At 54.1% G+C, this 22,742-nt stretch overlaps 1 protein-coding gene across 2 annotated transcripts in view; it reads left to right on the top strand.

Annotated features, from left to right (window-relative positions):
• The first annotated feature begins 12,121 nt into the window (after nt 1-12,121).
• Nucleotides 12,122-22,742, top strand: part of RIN3 (Ras and Rab interactor 3) — a 105,646-nt gene continuing 95,025 nt past the window's right edge. Inside the window, exon 1 of one of the 2 annotated variants that reach the window (XM_084883831.1) lies at nt 12,122-12,425. In XM_084883831.1, coding sequence (XP_084739957.1) covers nt 12,382-12,425 — 44 coding nt within the window. In that variant the 5' untranslated portion in view covers nt 12,122-12,381. The remainder of the gene's footprint in view (nt 12,426-22,742) is intronic. The other variant, XM_084883830.1, reaches the window with a different exon arrangement.

Consider the following 22,742-nt stretch of genomic DNA (forward strand, 5'->3'; position numbering starts at 1 on the left):
CGACCCTGGGGAGCTGGTGCCACGTGCAGTCAGGGGGAGGGGTGCTTTTCTCCTCTTCCGCCTCCCAGGTGGACCTGGTTTTTCTGTCCCAACAGCAAAGCCAGAGGAGTGGCCTTGGAGCTTTTATGTGGGTTAGAGAATTCTAGCTTTCCAATGACAAATGGCTCCGGGTTCCAGGGACTGGCTTGGCATCACCTTTTGTCTACGTATTTCTAGGCTACTTGTCGCCTCTCAGTGTCTGTCTAGCGGCAGAGGTCCTGGAGCCTTCCCCCTCTTGGCGGCAGGGCCCGAGAAACCCTCTCTCTGGTCTAGGAGAATGCCCGCTGCCTGGCGTCCTGGCACGGACAGGGGCGATGAGGGTGGAAGACACTCCCTGTACCGGGGGAGGCAAGTCCAGCCGTGGCTGTGTGGCCTTCGGTAGATCGGTGGGTCTGGTTGGCTGCTGCTTGGGTAAAAGCCTGATCGCAAATACAGGCATGATCCACACCTCTTCCCACCGCTGCCAGAATTCAAACAGTTGCTTTTTATGCGGCATGTGGGTTGGGGCTTTTCCACAGTCATGGCCAACGGAACCCTTAATCCCGGAGAAAGTCTGTGCCCTGCCCGCCCCGCCGCCGCTGCAGAACAATTTGTTTGAAGCTGTCAAGAGAGAGTGTGTGCAGCTTCTGCTTCTAGCTGCGTGGTGGGGAATACAGGGAGGGTCCCCTTGGGATTCCCAGACGTCCAGACGGACACCAAGCCCCTTCAACAGAGGAGCGAGGCCTCTCCTCCCAGGAAAGGTGGCTGGGTGAGCAAGGCAGCTGTTTTTCCAGATCAGGTATTTTAATGTTTTGTTTTTTTCTGGCCACGGGGGTACCACTGCCCTCACCCCCAGAGGTGCCCTTCTGAGCTGCAGGGCACTTCCTGGAGCTGCCCCCACGTGGCTTGGCCTAAGCATATGTGGGGGCCAGTGGAGAGAGCTGTGGCCGGCTCCTGGGGAGTCTCCTCAGGGAACTGCTCATCGGGACGGCTGGTGTCCGGTTCAGAGCGCACTCTGCCTGGCAGGCGCCCTCTGCATGTGTCTCCGGTCCAGCAGCTGCCAGCGGGAGTGGATGCTCGGTGTCTGCACACAAAGAGAGCCTTGATTACCTAGAGAGGAAAGAGGGCTGCCAGCCAGATGGGGCCAGTCCCAGGAGCAGAGGCAGGAGCTGCCAAAGAGAAGGTGGGGGAGAGGAGAGGCCCGCACTGCCCGGATGCCCAGGAGGCGGGCTGGGCACCATTTCTGCAGAGCCGGCCGTGTGACCTTCCTGCGGCCCCGCCATGACCTGCCCAATAGCAGGCAGATAGAACCAGAGAGCCCTGTGCCCAGAGAGAAACCCCTAAACAAACAGCCCAAGCTAAGAACTTTGGGGGCCCTTAGACATCACTTGAGTCCCCCATATGACATCTCGGTGTGCTGGGCCGAATGCTACCACCTTTGTTCACTCTCCTCGGACGGAGCAGGATCAGTGAGCCGAAAAGTTGTAAATAGTAAATCTATTTATCCCGCTTTTTACTTTTCAATAACTGTGACCTCCTGCACTGTGAATGCTCTGTGTGTGACCTGAGATTCTTAGCTTAATAAAGCTGTCATTCCATGGGAACGAATTGATATTGGTTACTAAACACTGCCACGAGTCTGTTTTCATTGTGAAGAAAAAACCTAGAGTAAACATGAACGAAATCTTGATCAGAAATATAGCAGTCAGTGTTGTAATGCAATCTATCAAAGTCTATACACGTCAATAAAACAAATGAGCACAAGTTGTCTTTCCCTATGCAGAGCTTCCGTTCGCATTTTACTAGGCATACATATGTGTATTTTTTTTTAAAGAATATTTACACTGGAATAATAGCCATTGGAAACCATTTATATTTGCACACTGAAAAGAAAAAAAAAGAACTTCAAAAGGATGAGGGTTGGAGCTTTTGAATGATAATGATTGGTAATGAATAAAACAACGCAGAAATCTCATAACTTAGCCAGTGCAAATGGGTCCAGAATGACCAACCCTTTGCTACCTCGTCAGGCCCCCTGTGGTCACACAGAAGGGCCCTGGGCCAAGCTGTCACCATCTTGAAATTCTTTTTTTTTTTTTTTAATATGTTTTTATTGACTTCAGAGAGAGAGAGGGAAATAGAATCATCAATGATGAGAGAGAATTATTGATTGGCTGCCTCTTGCACACCCCACACTGGGGATTGAGCCTGCTACCTGGGCACGTGACCTAACTGGGAATTGAACTGTGACCTCCTGGTTCATAGGTTGATGCTCAACCATTGAGCTCATCTCAGAAGTCTTAATGTTGTTTTGTACGTTTTCATGTTCACACTGAGTCTTGCAATGTGGCTGCTCCTGCTCACCGGAATGAGGCTATGCCATCAGCTCTTGGGCCTGGAGAAGTTGTAATTTCGGGAGAGGTTCTGGTTAATTCCTTTATCCAACAGGTTTCCTGAGCCACAGCTGCCTCGGGTGTCACTCAGACTTTAACATGCACATGAATCACCGGGCCATTTTGTTAAAAAAGCAGATTGGCTCAGTGTTAGCAGGATGGGGCCCAACATGCTCCATTTCTAGCACATTCCCAGGTGATTTGAATTCTCCTGGCTCACACTGAGCGGTGAGGAGATCAGTCCTACTCGGAGTGTGCCCTGGGCCAGTGGTCGGCAAACTGCGGCTCGTGAGCCACACGCGGCTCTTTGGCCCCTTGAGTGTGGCTTTTTCATAAAATACCACGGCCTGGGCAAGTCTATTTTGAATAAGTAGTGTTAGAAGAAGTTTAAGTTTAAAAAATTTGGCTCTCAAAAGAAATTCCTATCATTGTACTGTTGATATTTGGCTCTGTTGACTAATGAGTTTGCCGACCACTGCCCTGGGCTCCTGCACAGGCTCACAAACATTAGTCTGCACCACGATGAGCATAGAAACTGAGAGAATAGAAATACTTATGGCAACAGGATGAGTTAATTTTATGCCGGAACCTTTTTTATTGCATTTTTTCTGGTGGTTTTTATTATACTTATAAAAAAAAAAACATGAATCCACAGTGAACTGGAATTTTTTAAATATTTGGGAAACATCTCCCACAGGTTCTACTTCAGATGAGTAAGTCAGACACCCCTTTCCTTTAACTCTTTCCTGTTTAAGTCAATCCACAGTGTGTGAAGACTTTGTCTTGCTAATTCCGGTCCTGAAGCGTTGTGGGTCCTCAAGCCACGAGATCTTGGTTCTGAGCATATCAACTCATCAGGCGCCTCCTGGCGTATCATGTCCGCGAATAACACAGTGCATATTGTCCCCATTTCACAGGTGGGAAAAATGAGGCACAGAGAGCACTGGATGCCTCAGTGATTCACTGTGAGAGCCAGCTTTGGAAACCAGGTCTCCTTCCATTTCCCTGGGGCTGCCCAGACCAGACAAAATAGCCGGTGGGGGACACCCCACGTCAGGGCCAGCTTCATGGGCACGCCACCTATGTAGTCCCAGGCCCAGGCTTAGAGGATCCCACACTTAGAAGGGTCCCGTGCTTGGTTTAACGCTCTGCAGAAGCTGTCTTGAAATTTGCATCCTTTTTGAGCAAGGGGTCTCCCATGTTCATTTTGCATGGGGTCCTGCACGTCACGTAGCCAGCCCTGGCCTAGGCCAAGGTCCCTGTGAGGACCAGCCATGCAGGGTCAGCATCTGAGGCTTCTGTGGACGAGACTCCCAGGGCAGATCACATCTTCCTTTCTGAGCCTCAACATCACCTTGCTCAAGGCAGTATTAATTACGGCCCACTGAGTTGGATTCAAACTTCTCAAAACATTTCTCTGGGCTCCCCTGACACGGAAAAGGCACAAGATGGAAGGCACGGAAGCACCCATGGAGCTGGGCATATGGTCTACTCTTATAAAAACAAGTAAAGGGACAAAAGTAAGTCAAGGAAGGGAAACTGACATTTGTCACCAGCCTTCTATTCAACAGACACTGTTCGCCACCTTCTCGATCACCTCCAGCTGTGAGGGCCATGTGCCTCCACTCATCTTCCAGAAGAGGAAACGTGGGCCCAGAGAGGCTGAGAAACTTGCCCGAGGTCACACAGTGGACAAGAGTGGGGCTGAGACGGGAACTGTGCTTTGTGCTGCTGAAGCAGCCAGAGAGGTCCTCTCCCGGCACCCAGCCACCCTCACCGGGGCTCATTCAGGAAGTGAGTCCACTTTTGGGAATGCTCTTACCTGAGGTCCCAGGAGCCTCCTGCTGAGGGCACACCTGTCTTCGGACCCTTCACTGAGATGAGCTCAGAAGCCCAGGCTGGGGCTGTGGCTAAGAAGACCAGCGTGAGCTCAGACTTCCTCACATGGACCGACCTGGTCCCACCCAGGCTTTCTCACACAGAAGGCTTGAGGACACCACACTTGATTTTTAGAGGAAGTAATGTCCCTGAAAGGGAGAAGTGAGAGAAATAAATCACGGCTTCACCCTTAAGTAGTTATGGACAGTCTTCTCCTCCAAGCACACTCTACAAAAAAAAAAAAAAAAAAAAAAAAAAGACAAATGAAGAGGATTAGCAATTACCTCTCAATGGTGGCCACTGGCGACCCAGTCTCTTCATTGCTGCTCTATCTTCCTCAGCATATCGCTTCTGCCTCACAGCCCCAAAAGGCTGCCTACCTTCATCTTGACTGCAGTCTCATGAGATCTTAAGTCAGACCCAACCAGTTATGCTGCTCCCAAATTTATGGCCCATAGAAACTGTGTAAGAGAACAAACAAAAAAATTTTATTGTTTTTTAAAGCTATAAAATGCTAGAGTAATTTGTTATGCATCAATGGATAACTAGTACATTATGTATACAGGTGTTAGCCTGTTAGCCCATTTGTTCAACTGTCCTAAACCCTAAACTTGGACACGCACGATGAATCAGACATGATGAAAGATTGCCCATTAGAACATGAGGAGCTCCTGGGGGGTGGAGCAAAATCATGTGGTATGTCTCCTTACCCTTGGAGCCCTTTCTGACCATCACACACAGTAGGGTCACAGTGCCTGGCACATAGTGGGAACTCTGCTTCCCAGAGAACAGCTTCAGCCTCCTGGCTTGCCTTCTGGTAGATGAGCCAACTTGGAGATGATGAGCTGCTAATGCTCAATTACCTGGCCTCTTCTCAAAAATGTGGATTTGTTTCCCAGAGGTCACAGTTTCAAAGTCTCTTTCCATTCTCTCACTCCAAGTGCTGCCAAGAGAAAGGATGTGATAACCAGGCAAGTGAGTCTTTCCTGGGCCAGCTGCCTTCCCCCTTGCCTGCAGCCAAAGTTAAGGGCTGAGTCCTTCATACCCACCAAGGGCTCCCTTCTCCTTTAGGCTTCCTGGACCATCCTTCATTGGGGTGGAGGGAAGAAAGAAAATGATCTTGAAAATGACTCTCTCATGCCGAATCTTGATGTCAGAGCATATTGAATTTTACCTACAACATGACCTTGTTTTCTTAAATTATAAGCTGTGCACTACTCTACTATATAGTCCACATGGCCAACTAATTCTCACTGGGGGCTTTCACAGACTTTTGCAAAAACACTTGTATCTATAACAAACCTCTTATTGCAACTGAGGAGCAATAAGAATGTTGTAAATGAACATGCTTTTGTTTACCCTCGTGGGTGCCACCAATGTGAAACAATCAACATGTAAGTCAACACCTGACTCATACATGGATCACATGAATGACTTCTCTGAATAACTAGACAACCGCCTTTGAAAACCGGAAGAATACTTGCTTTATCTTTTGTGCTTTTTGTAGATTAATGTCTAGAGCTATGACATGCTTTTAAAAACAGCTCTTTTGGAGTATAATTGATATACAACAATGGCACGTGTTTAAAATCCACAGTCTGATTAGTTTTGATATAGAGGTAAATGTCCATGAAACTGCCACCACAATCAAGATAAGGACTATATTAACCAACCCTGAACATTTCCTCGTGTATGGCATTGTTTTTCTGATAATTTCTATGCAGTTGTAGTGGACGCTGTTGGTTATCTACCTGACATCCATTCTCTTCTTCCTTTCCAACAGAACCCTAATTTTGATGAGGTCTCATCCTCTCTCCAACATGATCAGGAAAGGTCACCTCCACACCCAGGACCCCATGTGGGTCCTAATTAACCTAAGCCCATCGGTGCATGATATTCTCCTGGTGACTGGGCCAGGCATGTGACCTGGCCAACCACACTGCATGGACTTCTGTTCCAGGCATAGGAGGGAGGCTTTCCCCCTTTCTTGCAGGACAGACCCCAGAGACCCTGATTCCAGCGGGCACTGGAAGTTGTCTTGGAACCATGAAGAACTCTCCTACAGAGAAGAGAGAGGGACCAACCTGAGTGACGGATGGCAGTTGAGCCCTGATGGTTTGCACCTGGGCCTGTGGCGCCTAAGGTGGCTCCCAATGAACCCTGCCTCCTAATGTCCACACCTTTGTTTCATCCCTTCCTCTTGAGGGTAGGCAGGATCTATGACTTGCTTCTGACAGAATAGGGCAAGGGCGGTGGTATGCCACATCTATGACTAGGTTATATATGGTTGTGACGTCCATCTTGCTGGTGGACTCTCTATTGCCTTCGCAGCTTGCACACTTTGATGAAGCAGTGGCCACGCTGAAGATTCCCACACAGCCAGGCAATGGCGATGACCTCCAGCCCACAGCCGGCAGGGAACTGAATCCTACCAACCACCACGTGAGTCTGGAAACAGATCCTTCCCTAGCTAAGTTTTCAGATACAACCCTGGCCAACAACTTCATTGCAGCCTAGGAGAGACCCCAAAGCAGAGGCAACCATCAAAATTATGCCAAGACTCCCAATTCCTAGAGACTGTGAGATAATAAATGTATTGTCTTAAGACACTAAGTTTTAGGGTAATTTGTTACACAGCAATAGCTAACTGAAGCGCTAGCTTTTGATTTATACAAGACAATCCAGTTCCTTTGTACTCAGTCCACCTAGAGTCTGGGTATTCTGTCACCTAAATCCAAGAGCATCTTCCAATGGCAAGGCTCATCCCACCCACCATGACCTCCCAGGCCCACCCTGGTGTCACCACTTGGTAGACAATGAATTCAGGGCATTCTTGATCCTAATTTTAGCCCATCCTCTGATGGCACAAAGTTGGCGCAATACTCACAGTGGAACAGAACTCAGGAATGGAAAAGCCTTTCTCTTTGTCTCCAAGCTGTTCTCATTTAGCCCACAAGTGCTTATTAAGTGCCTGCTGTTTGCAAAGCCCTCCACTGGATATTGGCAGGGGCGGAGGGGAGGGAGAGGAAAAAATTAAAAGGACAGTGTAGTCCCTGCTCCCGAGGAGCCTGCACTCAGAAGGATAATTGAAGCGTGAGGCCCGTGTAGTGTCTGAAATATGTGACAAGTGCAGGCTAAGAGGGCACTTCAGTTGGGAGCAGATGAGCTTCAGGGACAGGCCTTTGAGTCAGATGAACCGATGCAGCTGTGGTCAGGACAGGACCCCAGGTTCCCTGAGAAAGATCTGGGAAGCCTCCAGTTTCTGCCACAGGGGTGGGTGGGGCTGGTCGAGGGGAAGTGGGACACCAGGCAAGAAGCCCACTGATAATCCAGGTTGGGGGGGTGCTTTGAAAACTTTTTGGGGTGTCTCCTCAGTTCATGAGCACTCTCTCTCTCTCTCTGATATTGCCAGCCAGTGCAGAGGCTTTGTTCCCTGCTGATCCCTGAGAATACTGGTTGATTTTACAATAAGAAAGCCCCCCCCGCCCCAGCCCCCAACCCGCCCTCTTCCCCTCTTCATAAGGATTTCTCCAAAGTAACAGGGAGAAATTTTCAAAACCCTGTGGGGCTTAGAGGGAGTCAGAGAAGAGGGAAAAAGTCACACAAAAAAACCTGTGTTCGGTACCTACTTTTGCAAAACAAAATACAGCATACAGCAACCATTTTACTTTAGTTCACAATTTTACCAGTCAGGAATTCAGGCAGGGCCTGTCCGGGGGTTCTCCCATTCCATGTGACAGGGACAGAGGTCACTGCACGACGGTGTTCAATTAGCAAATGGGCTGGTCCTGTGTAGGGTTTGAGCCCAATTTGTCTGACTCCACAGCTTTGCCTTCCTGCTGTCTCCCCCCACCTCCTCCCCGCCAGCCTTTCTCTACATCCCAGGAGGCTGACCCATAGGGACTCCACACCCATAGGGACTGATCAATGGGCTCCCAAACTTTCTGCTTCCAGCTGGCTTTGTAATTAGGGGTGGGGTGGGGGGGAAGGGGGAGGGGGGGAACACTACATGAGATTGAAGGGAGGAAGGGAGGAGACAAGAGTATTTATTTTCCTGGTCGCCTCCCTCAAGACTGTGGTGACAGGCTGTGTCCCTTGATGCAGGCCCCTGCCCTGCTCCACATGAAGCAGATTAACAAGAGAAAATTGCCCAGTTTCTTTACATAGGTATGCATGGAACCCCACCTACACGAGAGTCAGAGACCCCACATACATGAGAGATTGGAAGTCAGGAAAGTAAATGACCTTCAGAGGGGAAGGTCATTGGATGATGATAAGAAGAGCAGATGTTCAGTAATTACATGCTTGCCTTGCCTTAAAAATAGGTCAAAAAAGTTCTTTCTGATAACCATTTCTTATGAGCAAGGCCTCGAGTTTAAGTCCTTCTAGGTAGTTTGGGGGTGGGGAGTGGGGCTGGAGTAAGTTTCTCTCGAGCTCTCATAATAACCTGCATACTACAGAGGCACATCTTGGGGTGCCTCATTCTGAACCCCTCCAGTAGCAACAGGGTCAGGGTGGGGCTTCGTCTGGTCAGAGGAACTCCATCTTCATGGAGCAGGCGAGAGGTGGGCCTGTGGAGCCTCTGTGGGCACAAGGCAAGAGCCTCGGGGTTGGCCCCATGGAAGCCAGGCTTTGAGGGGCTCGTCCTGAGTTTCTCAGCAACGGCCCAGGGAGCAGAAGGAAACCTCTTTCGGGGGAAGATGTGGAAAAGTGGGATTACTGACAGCTCACACCAGCCTAGAAGGGCCTGAGGGACTGTTCTAGATGCTATAGTTGGATAGATCTTGTCCCTGGGGCCCAGGGAGGCCTGGGAGTGGTTGAAGGGCTTGTTTTAGCAACAGCAAAGGACTACTCACGGCACCCTGGGCTGGGTGCCTTCTTGCCACCCCACTGGTGCTTGTGACTTGTATAATACAAGCTGAGGCACTAGGAAGTAACTTGTCCCAGACTACCCAGCTGGAAGGCCTGGGCTTAGATTTGGATGCAAGTTTGTGGCCGAAGCCTGTGTTTTCAATCAGGGAGCTATAGTCCTGTCTGGGGAGATGAGGAGAAGATGTTCCCACCCTGTGAGGAGAGCGTTTAGCCTCCAGAGGAGAGGAGAGGTCAATGGGTCCTGGTCATGGACGAATGGGGGCTGGGTGGGAATCTGAGCAGAGGAGGAAGTGGAGTGGCTGGAGCAGTCAGGGTGGCCTCCAGGAGGCTGTATTTAAAAAAAAAAATAATAGTTTAAGATAGAATTCATATAACATACAATTCACCCACTTAAAGTGCACAATTCAATCTTTTCAGTGTAGCCACAAAGTTATGCAACCATCACCACAATCAACGCTAGAACATTTTCTCCCCAGAAAGAAACCCTGTAACCATTAGCAGCCAACCCCATCCTCCCTTCTTCTCCAGCCTCCGGCAACTGCCAATGGCGCGTCTCTACGGATTTGTCTATTCTGAACATTTCATGTAAATAGTACCCTACAATATGTGGTTCTCTGTGACTGGCTTCTTTCCCTTAGCGTAATGTTTTCCCAGTTCATCCATGCTGTAGCATGTATCATATGTCATCCCTTTTTGTGGCCTAATGATATTCCATTGGATGGGCATGTCAGCAGCGGAAAAACAGCACGGGGTGTTAGACCAGTGGAGTCATGCAGGACCTTGGTTCAACAACCTGGGTACTTGAGTTGTGGCTAAGAAAGAATTCAGAGCCAAGACTCAAACTGTAAGAGAAAGTTTATTTAGCAAGTCACAGGGGTAGAGGAAGTGAGCCTTGGAAGAAATGGGCTCAGGAAATGAGTTATAGATGCAAAAGGCAGGGCCCTGGGAGCTTAGGAGAATGAGAAGCAAGAAAAATGCACCCAGGGGGAGGGGGTGGGGAAGGGCTCAGGCATGCTCCACAGAGAGCTCCTGGGCAGGGTCCTTGCCCTGAGGTCTCAGGGGAGAATCTCAATAGAATATTCATCAGCTTCCCAGCTGGGCCCTTTCAGGGTTGAGGTCTCACTAATTGGTCAGGCCCCAGGGCAGGGGGTTATTAGTCATGGCACCTGGTTTTGCTGCTTTTCTGGGCCTGGAGCTGAAGCACACCTGAGGCCTACATGTCATCTCCAAGGTTAATGCGTAAGGGAGTGGTGGTTCTAGGGCTTGGAGTTTTGCCCATTGCTAGGCACCTGGCCTATCGGCCCCACGCTGCTCAGGCCTGTCTGCCTACTACAGAGAGGCCACATCTTGTCCATCAGTGCATTAACTGATGGACACGTCTGGAGGCGATTGTGAATAACATTGCTATGGACACTCGTGTACATTTTTTGTGTGTGAACATATATTTTCATTTCTTGGGTGCGGCACTGCTGGGTCACATCTTTTTCCTTTTGGGGAGCTGCCAGACTGTTTCCCAAAGCGGCGGCACCCTTTTACACTCCTCCTTGGAGGCTGCACTTTCAGTGCATTTCTCTCCCATTCTCTCCAGGCTGACCTGAATGTCAGGAAAGACAGGGAGGAGCACGTGAGAGGAGGCCAGCAGGGCAGAGGCGTGACAGCCTCATGAGGCTTCTACCAGAGCCTCCGCCCTGTCTGCCCTTCAGCTACTGTGTGGTCCCAGGCCTGTCACCTCCTCTCTTTAGGTCTCAGCTTCCTTATTTATCCAAGGAGGTGTTGACCAGTGGGTCTCAACACCCCCCCCCACACACACACACAAGGGCCACCTAAAATGTCTAGACCAGCAGTGTTTCCCAAAGTGTGGTCCGCGTACCCCCAGGGGGACGGGTAGAGTTTGGTGGGGGTACGCGTTGCACCGGAGTTTGGTGGGGATATGCACTGCACCGTGCTGAGCTGCGCCGAATTCTACGTTCTCATGAGTACGAGGGGTACTCAAGCGTTACGAAAATTATAGAAAGGGTACACATATGTCAAAAGTTTGGGAAACACTGGGACTCCAGAGGAAGTTTTGCTTATTATAAGGAGAGAGTGATACTATTGGTATCTAGTGGGTAGAGACCATGAATGCTGCTAAATATCCTGCAATGCATGCGACAGCTCCAAAAACAAAGCATTAACTGGCCCCCGATAGTGACAAGGCATTCCACCTGGCATTAGACTGAGGCGACTTCATAGTGTCCCGCTCTGCTCGCTGGGAAATGCTCTGAGGGCATTTTTGAGTGTCCCAGGCACTTGGACTAGAGACCTCACCCTCCCACGGGGGTTGCTGTGGGTGCTATATATATGCCCACGGTTGCGGTGGGTGTTGTATGTAGCTTTCACCCTCTGCTCCCCTCTAGGTGTGGGGCAGATGGATGAGGTCCCTGGCTGGGCGGGGGAACTGACTGATATAGAGATAGTGAGCTCATCCTCAGTGGAGGCATCCACTGTCAGGGGTGTGTGTGGGTGGGGTGGGGGGGCGCTTTGTTTCTGTTCTGGGACCATCCCTGGGCGATTGGGGGACTCCTCGTCCCAAGAGTGCCCCACGCAGTGCTCCTGGCCTTCCCCACCTGCCAGCCCGCGACCATGACCGTGGCGGGCAGGGGGAGCAGGGAGCGCCCTCCTCCCCACGGGACTCCTGGCCAAGTTGGAGACGTTTCTCAGAGTTTCCTTCCCGGCCCTCCGGGGGCCTCCCGGGCCCCAGCCCCAGCCCCAGCCCCAGCCCCAGCCCCAGCCCCAGCCCCAGCCCCAGCCCCAGCCCCAGCCCCAGCCCCAGCCCCGCCGGCCGGGGCAGCACCCGCGGTTGGGAGCCTCCGCCAGGCCCCGCCCGCGCCAGGCCCGGCCCCGGGGGCGCGGCCGCCGCTTTCCGTGCGCCCGGGAGGGCTCCGGGCCGCGAGCCGCCGCCGAAAGGCTTTTGACAAAAAAAAAAAAAAAAAAAAAAAAAAAAAAAAAAAACACCCTTGACCACCAAGGCCGGCCTCTTCCTGAGAGCCCCGCTCGCTCAGATACAGGAAGTAGCGGGGCGCGGGCGCCCGGAGCGCGGCTTCCACTGGGCGCGCGGCTGCGGCGGCGCCCGCGGCCCTTCCCGAGGCGGCGCCCGGGATGCGGGCGCCGGGACCCCCGTGGCCACCGCGGCCCGCGCCGCCGGCCGCCTGAGCCTCCGCCGTCCGCGAGCGCCGGCGGCATGAGCCGACGCGCCGGGGCGCTGGCGCGCGAGGACCCCGCGGGGTAAGTCCGGGGCCGAGCCCCTCCTGCCTGGGTGTCCCCCGTCCCCTCCCCGGACCGCGTCCTCCAGCCGCCCCACCCGCACCCCCGTCCCCCAGGGCGCTCGGAGCTCCGGGGAGCCTGGGCTGGGGACCTCGGGGGGTCCCGCTGAGCCCAGGCCGAGCCCCGGTGCAGCACGGAAGGGGCGGCCCCGGGGAGCCTTCGGGGCCGGAGGAGACTTGGCTAAACTTCCCGGCCCCGGCGGCGCTCGCTCGCGGGAAGAGCCAGCCGGCGCGGGTGCCAGCAGGGCGCCTGTCTCTACCTGTCAGAGCCAGGCGAGGGGCCGTGTGGACGTGGCTCGCCGGCTCCCGTCCCTCCGGAACTTTGGATGCAAACTCCCGAGGCTCCGCCTGCTCGCCAGGCGTGCACAGGCGCCGGTGCCGGCAGGACTTGGGGTGGGGGGCCGGGGTCCCCGTAACTTTGGGCGCCCGCGGTCCATCCATAGCCAGCCCGCCTGGACTGAGGACCCACCGGGATCCCCTCCCCCCTACCCCGACTACCCTCCGGGGCGTCCGGGGACGGTGACCTTCGGACCGGCCTTTGCCAAGCCGGGTGCTTGGGGAGGGACCAGGGCGCGCGTGGGCTGAGCGTGTCCGGCGGCATCGCTGGGGAGGGCGCCGCTTGGAATGTGTGGGAACCAGGTCTCCGGGGACCAGTGTCACCGCCTCCAAACCTCCGGCTTTGGGACGGCGCCCTGGGCGCGCTCCGAGGAGGTTCTGTGGCCTCACTCAGCCCAGCGGGAGCCCAGGGCAGCTGCAGGGAGGCGAGGGGACTCCCGTTCGCAGGCAGATTCCAGGGAAGGACTCTCAGAACCTTTCTGGGTGCCAGGGTTGGCGGACGCCTCTAGGAGCGCCATTCCCAGGTGTTTTTGTTTTTTGTTTGTTTTGGTTTAAAAAGTCCTGGCTTACTTCTGTGATGGACACCCAGACCCAGACGCTGCCTGGCCTAGCTGGGTGAACTCAGCTCCCAGGGCCTTCTCGGTTGTCCGCTGGTAAAACAGGAGGCTTGGCCCGTCTGATGCCGTCCTGAGTGGAGGTGGGGGTGGGGGGAGCAGCTGGAGATGTTGGCTCCCACTGGTGGGTGGGGTGGCTTGGAGGGGCCCTTCCATTCCTCTAGATTGGAAACCCTTCCTCCTCCTGCCCAACCCCCTCCCCACTCCCACCCGCGTGTGGCCCCCATGGTGTGCCTGCACCTTTCCCTTGGAAGTGGCTTCAGGAGAGACAAATGCCATCCAGTGGGAGGAACTGGGAGTTCTGTTGGGGAAGGCTCCCCGCTCCCCTATCCCCCACCCACCCAGGGGCAGGTATCGGGGACACCCAGTATTTCTGGGTGAAGCCGGTAAGGAGGCGTTTCCCTGGGAGGAAAGGGGGGTGAGAGGCCAGCGTCCTAACCTCTCCAACTTCCCATTTCCCTCCCAGCGGTGACTGAGCCTGACCCACTTCCTCTTGCCTGTCTTTGTTCATTAGTGGGCCGGTGACTTAACCTCTCCGTGCCTCCGTGAGCTCATCTGCAAAATGAGTAATAACTGCCCCTCACCGTTGTCTTCAGGATAAAAGAGAGTGCCTAGAAGAGCTTTGTACTTTGGCTTTTGCTATCATTACTACTATTGTTATTTGTCAATATTGTTATTTGTGCAACCCCTCTGTTTGCCAGCTGTTTAACCTTGGCCCAGAGACCTGGCCTTCACCTCAGCTGTAAATGGGGGGTGCTGATAACATCCACTCATAGGGTGGTTATGAGGGTTGGATGAGCTAAGGGTTAACACACCAACTCAGCTGGGGACCCCGGACCAGGGGCCCGGGAGGGAGTGGGGGTGGCGTGAGGGTGAAGGAGGTTGCAGGATCTTGTCAGACCTTCTTAGAGCAGTGCCCGGCACATCCTGAAGGTCAGATGAATATTGGTTTGTTGCTGAAAATGTTGCTTTAAGAGGACCCTGTGGGTTGGAAGGGTTCCTAGATCCTATCTCCTTTAGCCTTGCCCCAGGCACAGCAAGCATGCCCAACTCAAAGGCTAACACGGGCCAAATACACCGAGGCATGTGGCCTTCGGGCCGAGAGTTTGACATGCTTGAGGAACAAGAATCCCTTTGACGACATTTCTGAAAGGCCCCGTGACAGAGAGCTTGCCACCACTCGACAGGCGGCTTACCTACGAAAGGAATTCTTGAGTTGCAGTCTGCCTGCTTCTAAGGTCTACCATTGGAGACCCTGCTCTCCCCTCAGGAGCCCAACCCTCTTGTCTCTCAGGTGCCAGAGGGCGGCTCTCCGGTGCAGCCCCCGTTCCCTGGGCCACCCGCACACCTGCCGGGTCCCGGGTCGCGGGTCCTCAGCTGAGCACAGCTGTCCACCTGGCTGCCCAAAGCCCCCTCCTGCTCGATGGTGGGAATGGATGTTCAGACAGCTGGAGAACGTCCCCCACGCTCAACCCCCAGGGACCCGGAGGGTGTCCCTTGGGTGTTGGCCCCCTGGAAGAGGAGCGTGAGGATCTTGACAAGCAAACCCTGCCTACTTCTGGTTGGAAATGTCAACTGGGGACAAAGAAAATGCAGACAGGATGCCCAGTCCCTCTCCCTCCGTTCAGGGTTCTGCTGATTCACGCAAGGCTCATTCAACAGTGTCTGCATGAGGTGTGGGCGGGGACCCAGCCTTTAACCAAGACGCTGCCCCAGGGCCGCCCCAGGGCCGCTGGCATTCCCAGGATAAGAGGCAGAAAGTTAAGATGAGAGGTGTGGGGAGCCCAGGGGGGCTGTTCTGAAGCAGGGGGTCAGGGACGTCTGCTCCGAGGAGGTGGCATCTAGCAGAGGCCTGGGGGAAGCGGGGAGCGGGAGGCCAGACCTGGGGGATGTGGGTGGCCTGCTGGGAACTGTGCGAGGAGCGGAGTGTGGGTGCTGAGGACAGATGAAGGCTGGTCAAGTGGGGGAAAGGCTTTGGGGACCCCGTGAGCCAGGCCCACGGATGGGGTTCGCACGGAGGGGTGACCTGTCGTGGTGTGGGCTGTCCTGAGGACATGACTGGGGGAGGGCCCTGCGGGGTGTGGCGGCCAGGACAGAGGGCTGGAGGCAGGGCTGGAGTGGGAGTGGAAATGTGGACGCTGGAACACAGGACGTGCGGGTGGTTGGGAGGCGAGGTGGGAGAGGCGGGGCATCCAGGATGCCCCTGTGAGGGGAGGGGGCGGGACAGCTCAGGGGCCCGGAGCTGAATTCTGTGCAGGAGTCGCTGAGGGTGTGAGTGCTGAGCCCACACTCTCCTATGCTTGACAAATGAGGGCCTGCGTGAGATTTCATTTGAAAAAGGATTCCACTCACAGACCTAATCCAATCCCCAAATGTAACAATAAGGAAATGGGGACCCCCAAGGAGGAAGTGCCTTACCCAAGGTCTTAGGAGCCCGAGGTGGAGCTGGGCCTAGAACTCTGGGCTCCTCAGCCCAGGGGTGTTAGGGGCTGTCCCAGCAAGGCCTGGCTTTCTGTCTCCCGCTAACATAAAGTGGGGGGTCCTGCTGAGCCCCTTGAGAGGAGCCCCTCAACAACCCCAGTGATGAATTCAGGGACCCAGCTTCCAGCTCCAGCTCTGCCCACTGACCTGGGCCTCTGCTTTCAGGGGCCAATGCTCCCTGGTGCTCCTGGCTGGTGCTCACCCGGGAGACCCACCCCCTTCCACTCCTAAAAGAAACTCTGGCCTGCAGGCTCACGGTTCAGGCCTGCACTCTGGGCCCTGTGAAGCCCCCGTGTACCCCCTCCCCCACCGGCCCCCCATTAGGAAGTGAGGGGCCAAGTGAGGGCCAGGAGTCACCTCATTCTAGGCAAGTCGGCTTAGAGACAGTCGGTGCTGTTTTGATGGCCGACTCTAGAACTTTTGGTTGATTCAACTATTACCCTGAACCTGCCATTCACCCTACAACCCAGGGGTGCCCAAAACATGGGCGTCTTCTTCAAGGTGGCGCTCAAGGGGGAAATCACAATGTTAATGACTTTCCCAAACTGGTCTCCCCTGCACCCCTCCCCTCCCATGACCCCTTCTGGTGCTGTGTGTTTGCTGATAGAGACAGATGACAGCTGCTCCAGGCCCAGTGAGGAAAGAAGCGTGCCCCCTCCCGGCCCCCCCTCCCCCAGTAATCACACTTAGGTGCCACAATCTCGTATTAAAAGAAGACCCGCCGAAACCGGTTTGACTCAGTGGATAGAGCATCAGCCTGTGGGCTGAAAGGTCCCAGGTTTGATTCCGGTCAGGGGCGTGTACCTTGGTTGCGAGCACATCCCCAGTGGGGGTGCGGGGGGGGTGCAGGAGGCAGCTGATCGATGATTCTCTCTCATCGATGTTTCTAATTCTCTATTCCTCTCTTTTCCTCTCTGTAAAACATAAATAAAATATATTATTAAAAATAAATAAATAAATAAATAAATAAAAGAAGACCCGCCTAGAGGAATCCCTGTCCCTCCTGCCCACTCCAGTCCTGCATGAAACCAATGTCCCGCGTCACCATTCTGCCCTTCGACGTGCAGACCTGCCCTCAGCCTCCCCACCTCTGCACACGGTGCCGCCACCTCCTCCAGGAAGCTCTCCGTCCCCCAGTTCGCGGAGATGTCTCCTTTTTGAATCCTCCAAAACCTTTTCACATGGACTGCTTAGTCACCTAGCAACTTTAGAGAAGCCAAAGTCCTCTACTATCATGTCTTCCTGCTTCATTATAAAGTTCCAAATTAAAGGGATCCGATTCCAGGTCTTCCTGCCCTGCATACCGTAGGCAGTCAGTAAATGTTGGAGGAGGAGGAGGAGGAGATACTGAATGGCATTTTTAAAATCGCTTCGGAGCCCTCTCTTTTACGTCTGGAAGCACCTGAGCCTTTGACATCCTCGGCCAGGCAGCCCAGAGCTCGGGGCGGGGCCCGGAAGGGTGGGGCCCAGGATTGGGAGGGGAAGAGCCCCCTCCCCCAGTCTTGCCAGCTTCCTAGGGAGTTGAGGAGAGACCCTGTGTCACCCCCACTCCCAGTTGTGTTCCCCTCCCCCTCCCCCCCTCAGTCAGCTGAGCTCCCCTCACTCCTGGGGAGAGAGGCCGGGAGCGGGGGAAGCCGGCTCAGGGACCCACACTGCGTCCTCAGATGAAAGAAGGGAGTTCGCTGGGTGTGCGGGTTCTGGGGGGTCCCAGATGCAGGCCTGTGGTCCACCGATAACTTAGGAAGATGCTGGTATCGTGTGCGTGTGCGTGTGGTGTGCTTATCAGCCAGCGGTGCCCAACTCTCTTGGTGGGCAGAACTGATCCAGTCTTTTCTGTTATGAAACGATTGGGTGAGTTGACGGTGGTTGTTCGTTTTTAATGTCTTTTTTTTTTTTTAGCAAAATAGAAGGTTGCCGGAGGGAAGTCTGGAGACCGGCTGCAGGAGTTGGCCTCATTGTATGGCTCTGTGCTGATCAAAGACGCCTAGGGACTCGCGTGCCACAGGACGTCGGGGGAGTTGGGGGACATCTGTGGGGTGCCCTCTGCTGACTTGGGGTTGTGTTCTAGGAAGCAGGTCCTTTCCTCTCTGAGCCTCAGTTGCCCTGTTAACATGAATTCAGTGATGTCTGAGGTCCCGCGGGGTCTGACATTCGACGCGGACAGTGGGAGCTGGTGCCCCAGAGCAGCCGTGGGGTTCAGGGATGGAAGCGCCATTCGCAGAGGGGACAGCGGTCTCCTTCAGCCCGTGGAACAGTCTGGAACATACGGGTACACTTTCACAAGAGACGGAGACCCAGACAGGAGATGGGGGCATCACCCCGACCCGTGCCTGGAAGGAATGGCTGTTTTCACTGCTGAGGATTCAGTTTGAAAAACTAGCTTTGAAGACAGTGCGTTGGCTGGGGAGCCCATGCTGGGGAAGGGCCTGCCTTCCTGGTGGGAGTGGCCGGCCGGATGGCGGGTGGGGAAGGGGATGTTGGCTCTCGGAGTGGAACTGGATCTGGCTGTTTTGTGTGGGAGCCACGGAGACGCAGAGGCGGTCCCAGCAGCCTCGTGTCCCAGGGTTCCAGGCTGGAAGGCCGTCCCTGTCAGGGCTGCAGGGACGAGCTGCAGGGAGGGCCCGCCGGGGAGGCTGAGGCTGCGGAAAGCGCTCCTTGACAGGCGGGCTGGACCCCCCACAGCACGCCGGTGCTGCCCCAGGAAGGCAGCCGGTCCCTCCGCAGGTGGGGGCCCCGATGACACAGTGTGCCTCTGCTGCCCCCCAAAATACACATACATACACATATGCACAAACAAATACACACATATACATGCACTCACACATGCACAGTAAAACGCGCATATGCGCACGCACGCACACATGCGCACACACACACACACAGCACACACTCTACAGAGAAACCAGTCCCTTCCCTCTGCCTTGAAGGAGAAGAAGGAGGTGGGTGAGCACAGAGTGCACTTCCCTCCACCCCTGCGTCCACAGGGCAGGGAGGAGGGCCTTACCGGCCCATACCTGTGTGGCCTCGGCCTCAGGGCTCCTGATAGGAGGATCTGGAAGCCGCAGTCATGGCCTCAGCCTCCATTCTCCCTGCCTTCCATAAGCCCCTGTGCAGCCTCAGACGCACCCTCCCCTCCCCTCTTTCCCCCCACATGGGTGGCTCTTGGAGGAGGCTCCCTAATGGCTGAGACAACTCTGTGGTCAGGAGCTTCCAAAATGGCACAGAACCCCTCTCCCTATCTTGCCAGTCATTCCTGGGGTGCCCCTACTCCAGTCAGTACGTGTTTGAACAACAAGCCGCCCGCCCTAGAGTGTCAGTTCCCTTTTAGAAGAAACGGCTCAGGGAGTGGTTGTGGTCAAGCCCTGTGCGCGCGTGTGCACAGAGGCAGAGCACGCTCAGGCCACATCCTCTGGGGCAACTGCGCCCGCCCGAGGACCAGGCCCTGCACCCTCCGACCATCCGCCCGAGGACCAGGCCCTGCACCCTCCGTCCATCCGGGGCCAGGCCTCCTGAGAGTCCCCAGACCACCCCCCACACCGGGGGCTCACAGAGGTCCCGGGGGGCGCCTCCGAGCGGGTGTGTGCGGGGCCGCCTGCAGGGCTTCCTGCGACACACTTCCCCCCACAGAGGCGGCCCCATTGCATCACTGGCCCTGGCATCTTGATCAGAGCCAAGGACATTTTGTCCCTTAGATAAGAGATGGGACTTCAAATGCCAAGCAGCGGCCTGACTCCTTGACTGGCATTCTATCGGAGGTGTCAGGGCGGAGCCAAGGGCCCGTTTTATGGAAGACAGGAGATTGGGGTGGGGGGGGGGGGACACAGCCCCGAAGGAAGAGAGTGAATCCCCATGTACCAGAGAAACTCCTGCAGAGGCTCAATGGTTCCCCGGGTCAGCCACCTCCAGAACAAAACAAATAAAGGGCTGCTTCTGAAATTTACAATCTGCAGTGTGTGTGCATGCATGTGTGTATGCATGTTTGTATGCATACGTGTGTGTGTGTGTGTGTGTGTGTGTGTGTGCATGTGTCTCTGGCTAAGGGAGCAAGCTGTCAGGGAGGAGTTCACTGGGGACCTCTCATCCTGCCTCCCTGTCCCCGCTGCCTCATCGCGGTCACTGGCAGAGACTGGCACTGCACATTGCTCTAGGGACACTTAGCTCTTAGCTCTCTACCTGTGGTGACATTTATTATGCTTCCTTTTCTCTGGTCTTGACATTTTCGACAGAGCATTCATCTAAAATATATCCAGAGACTCTTTTCTCAACTAATGTCTTTCTCAGCCATCCTCACCCATCCATCTCTACAGCTACATACCCATCTATCCAAATACCTCCCTCCCTCCCTCCTCCCTTTCCTCCCTCCCTTCTTCCCTCCTTCCCTTCCTTCCCTTCCCCTTCCTTCCTTCCTTCTTCCTTCCTTCTCCCTTCCCTGCATCCCTCCATCCCTCCATCCACCCACCATCTACCCAATCCACTCAACCACCCACCCATCCATCCATCCATCCATCCATCCATCCACCGAACATTTGTTGAACATGCAAGAATTTCCGGTTTACTAGGGTAAAGAAGAGAAAGTCGCAGCACAGGGCACTGTGTAAAAGCGTGCCAAGGCGCCTTTACACTCACCTGTGCTGAGAGGAAAGACTCACCACAGAGGTGGCACCCATTGGGTTTTGAAGGACGAGTAGGATGGAAACAGCTGAAACCGGGCATGTGCAGAGACAGGTGCCCCAGGCAGGAGAAGAGCACAACGCGGGAAAGTGGGGGAGCACACGCTGGGAGTCCTGGGAGGCCGTTTTGGGGACAAGGAGGGGGGGTGCTGTGTGTGTGATGGTCCAGAGGTGCCCTGGGTCCACTCGGCTACCCGTGGGAACGTTTGGATTTCTCCCTCGGTGGTGAAGACCGTGGATCTGCTCTGCCACTTAGAGCTGGGCAACCCTGGGCCAGTGACTGCACCTGTACCTGCCAGGTCACCCCTTCCCCCTCCTCCTCCTCTGCCAAGTGGAGCCGTGACCCCTGCCTCACAGGGCTGCTGCCATGGTTACATGAGAGGATGTTCTTAATTCTCTGGGCTGTGAGACCTGTTGGAAGCTGTTACCTGCATTATATGGGATATGCGTGTGCCTGTGTGTTGTTTATTTTCAAAAAAAATATAATAATAGCATTACATGCCTGATTTTCATAAACATACCCACAGAACAGTGACATTTCAGGCATCAAACAAGGTTACTATCTTTGTTAACCTAATTTCAATCTCTATGTGCACAATAGTGATCTGTGTACATGTGAATTTGCATTTCTCTTTTCTTACTCTTACTTCCTGTACACCTTTTCCCATGGCGTGCTGTGGACATAAGTTACCTACCTCCCGTCTTTGGCAGTCTCATCATAGTGTAATCATTTTAATTATTGTAGTGGACAACATCTTTCCAAGTGCCCTCAGTTTTAGAAGAAGCTCCTAAAAACTCACATGGGTCTAGATCCATCCCCATCCCAGGAGTTTGAGTTCAGGGTGAAGCAGAGCCTGCGGATTGGTCCTGAGGTTCAGCTGGGTGTCCCTTTTAGCTGAAGAACACTTCCCAGTTGCCTCCCAGTAAGGTCTGGCATGTGAGGAAGTTCACGACAGTGAAACCTAAGTGGGGAGTGCAGTTTTCTCGGAGATGTCCTTAAAGAAAAAGGGCCTACTTTTCCTTCCTCTTTCCTGGTGGGTGGGCTACAGATGTGATGGCTGGAATGGAAGCAGCCACCTTGGACTCTGAGGAGAACTTGAGAATGGAAGCTATGCAGGGAGAAGCAATAATTGACAAAGGGTTCAAGACACATCAGATACCATTCCAGCCCTGGACTCCTTATTCAGGCTTTTGTATGAGAGAGGAGTACATATTTACTTATCACTGTTATTTTCGATTTTCTGTCACTTATAAACTTAATCCTAACAGAATGTTTTCTCTCTTGTCATATTGTACCCAATTATGTGCCGGAAATAGTAAAGCTGCTTTTCAGGGTCACTGGAAGTCTATTCCTTGAAGAGGTTGAAGAGGAGGAGACAGGAGAGGCATGTTTGCATTGGCTGAGGCTCTTACTCCAAGGACTAAGCTACAAACTTTTTTTTTTTTTTTTTTCCATTTTGGGTGTTTGTGAATTTTAGGTTTCATTAGAAGCTTCAAACTAGTTACTTTGGTTTGAGTTCTGACTCCCAAACTAACTAGTGCAAGACCTGGCCACATGTCTCTTCCCTCAGCCTCCGTTTCCTCTTCTCTGCTTTGGAGGGAGAATGCTCCTGGGTTAACTCTCCCGTGCTCCTTCTGAGATTGGGTCTCCCACCAAGCAGCACTAGGCAGGCCAGGACCCACCAGGCATAGGCCTGAGTGCTTGCTTGCTGACATCATTCATTCATTCATTCATTCACTCGTTGCTTCTTTATCGAGCACATGCGGGGGGGGGGGGGGGGGTGTCAGGCTGGGTTTGAGCTGACTACTGCCCCACGGTCACCTTGATTGGCCCTGGGCCTGGGCCCTGTGCGTGGCCAGAAATTGAGAGACAGTGGTTTGAGAGGCCATCAGGGTCTTCCCTGGCCCTAGCATTGTCAGGCATCAGAGCCCTTTGATGCTCTGGAAACCCCCAACCCAGGCCCTGCTCACAGGGGAGTCTGAGGCTCAGAGAGGGGAAGGGGTTGCCTTGAAGTCTCAAGGCTGGACCTAGGCCCCTTCCAAGACTCTGTGCAGCCACCACAGCCCGCTCCCTCGCCTGAGGCACTGGAGATGAGGAGAGGGGACTCAGGGCACGTAAGCTTCCACCAGCCGCCTCTCCCTCCAGCCTCTGGAAAGTGCTGAGCTCGTTCCCCTGGC

Source organism: Pipistrellus hanaki (genome assembly GCF_964339955.1).
Source record: "Pipistrellus hanaki genome assembly, chromosome: 1".
In the NCBI taxonomy this organism is placed as follows: domain Eukaryota; kingdom Metazoa; phylum Chordata; class Mammalia; order Chiroptera; family Vespertilionidae; genus Pipistrellus; species Pipistrellus hanaki.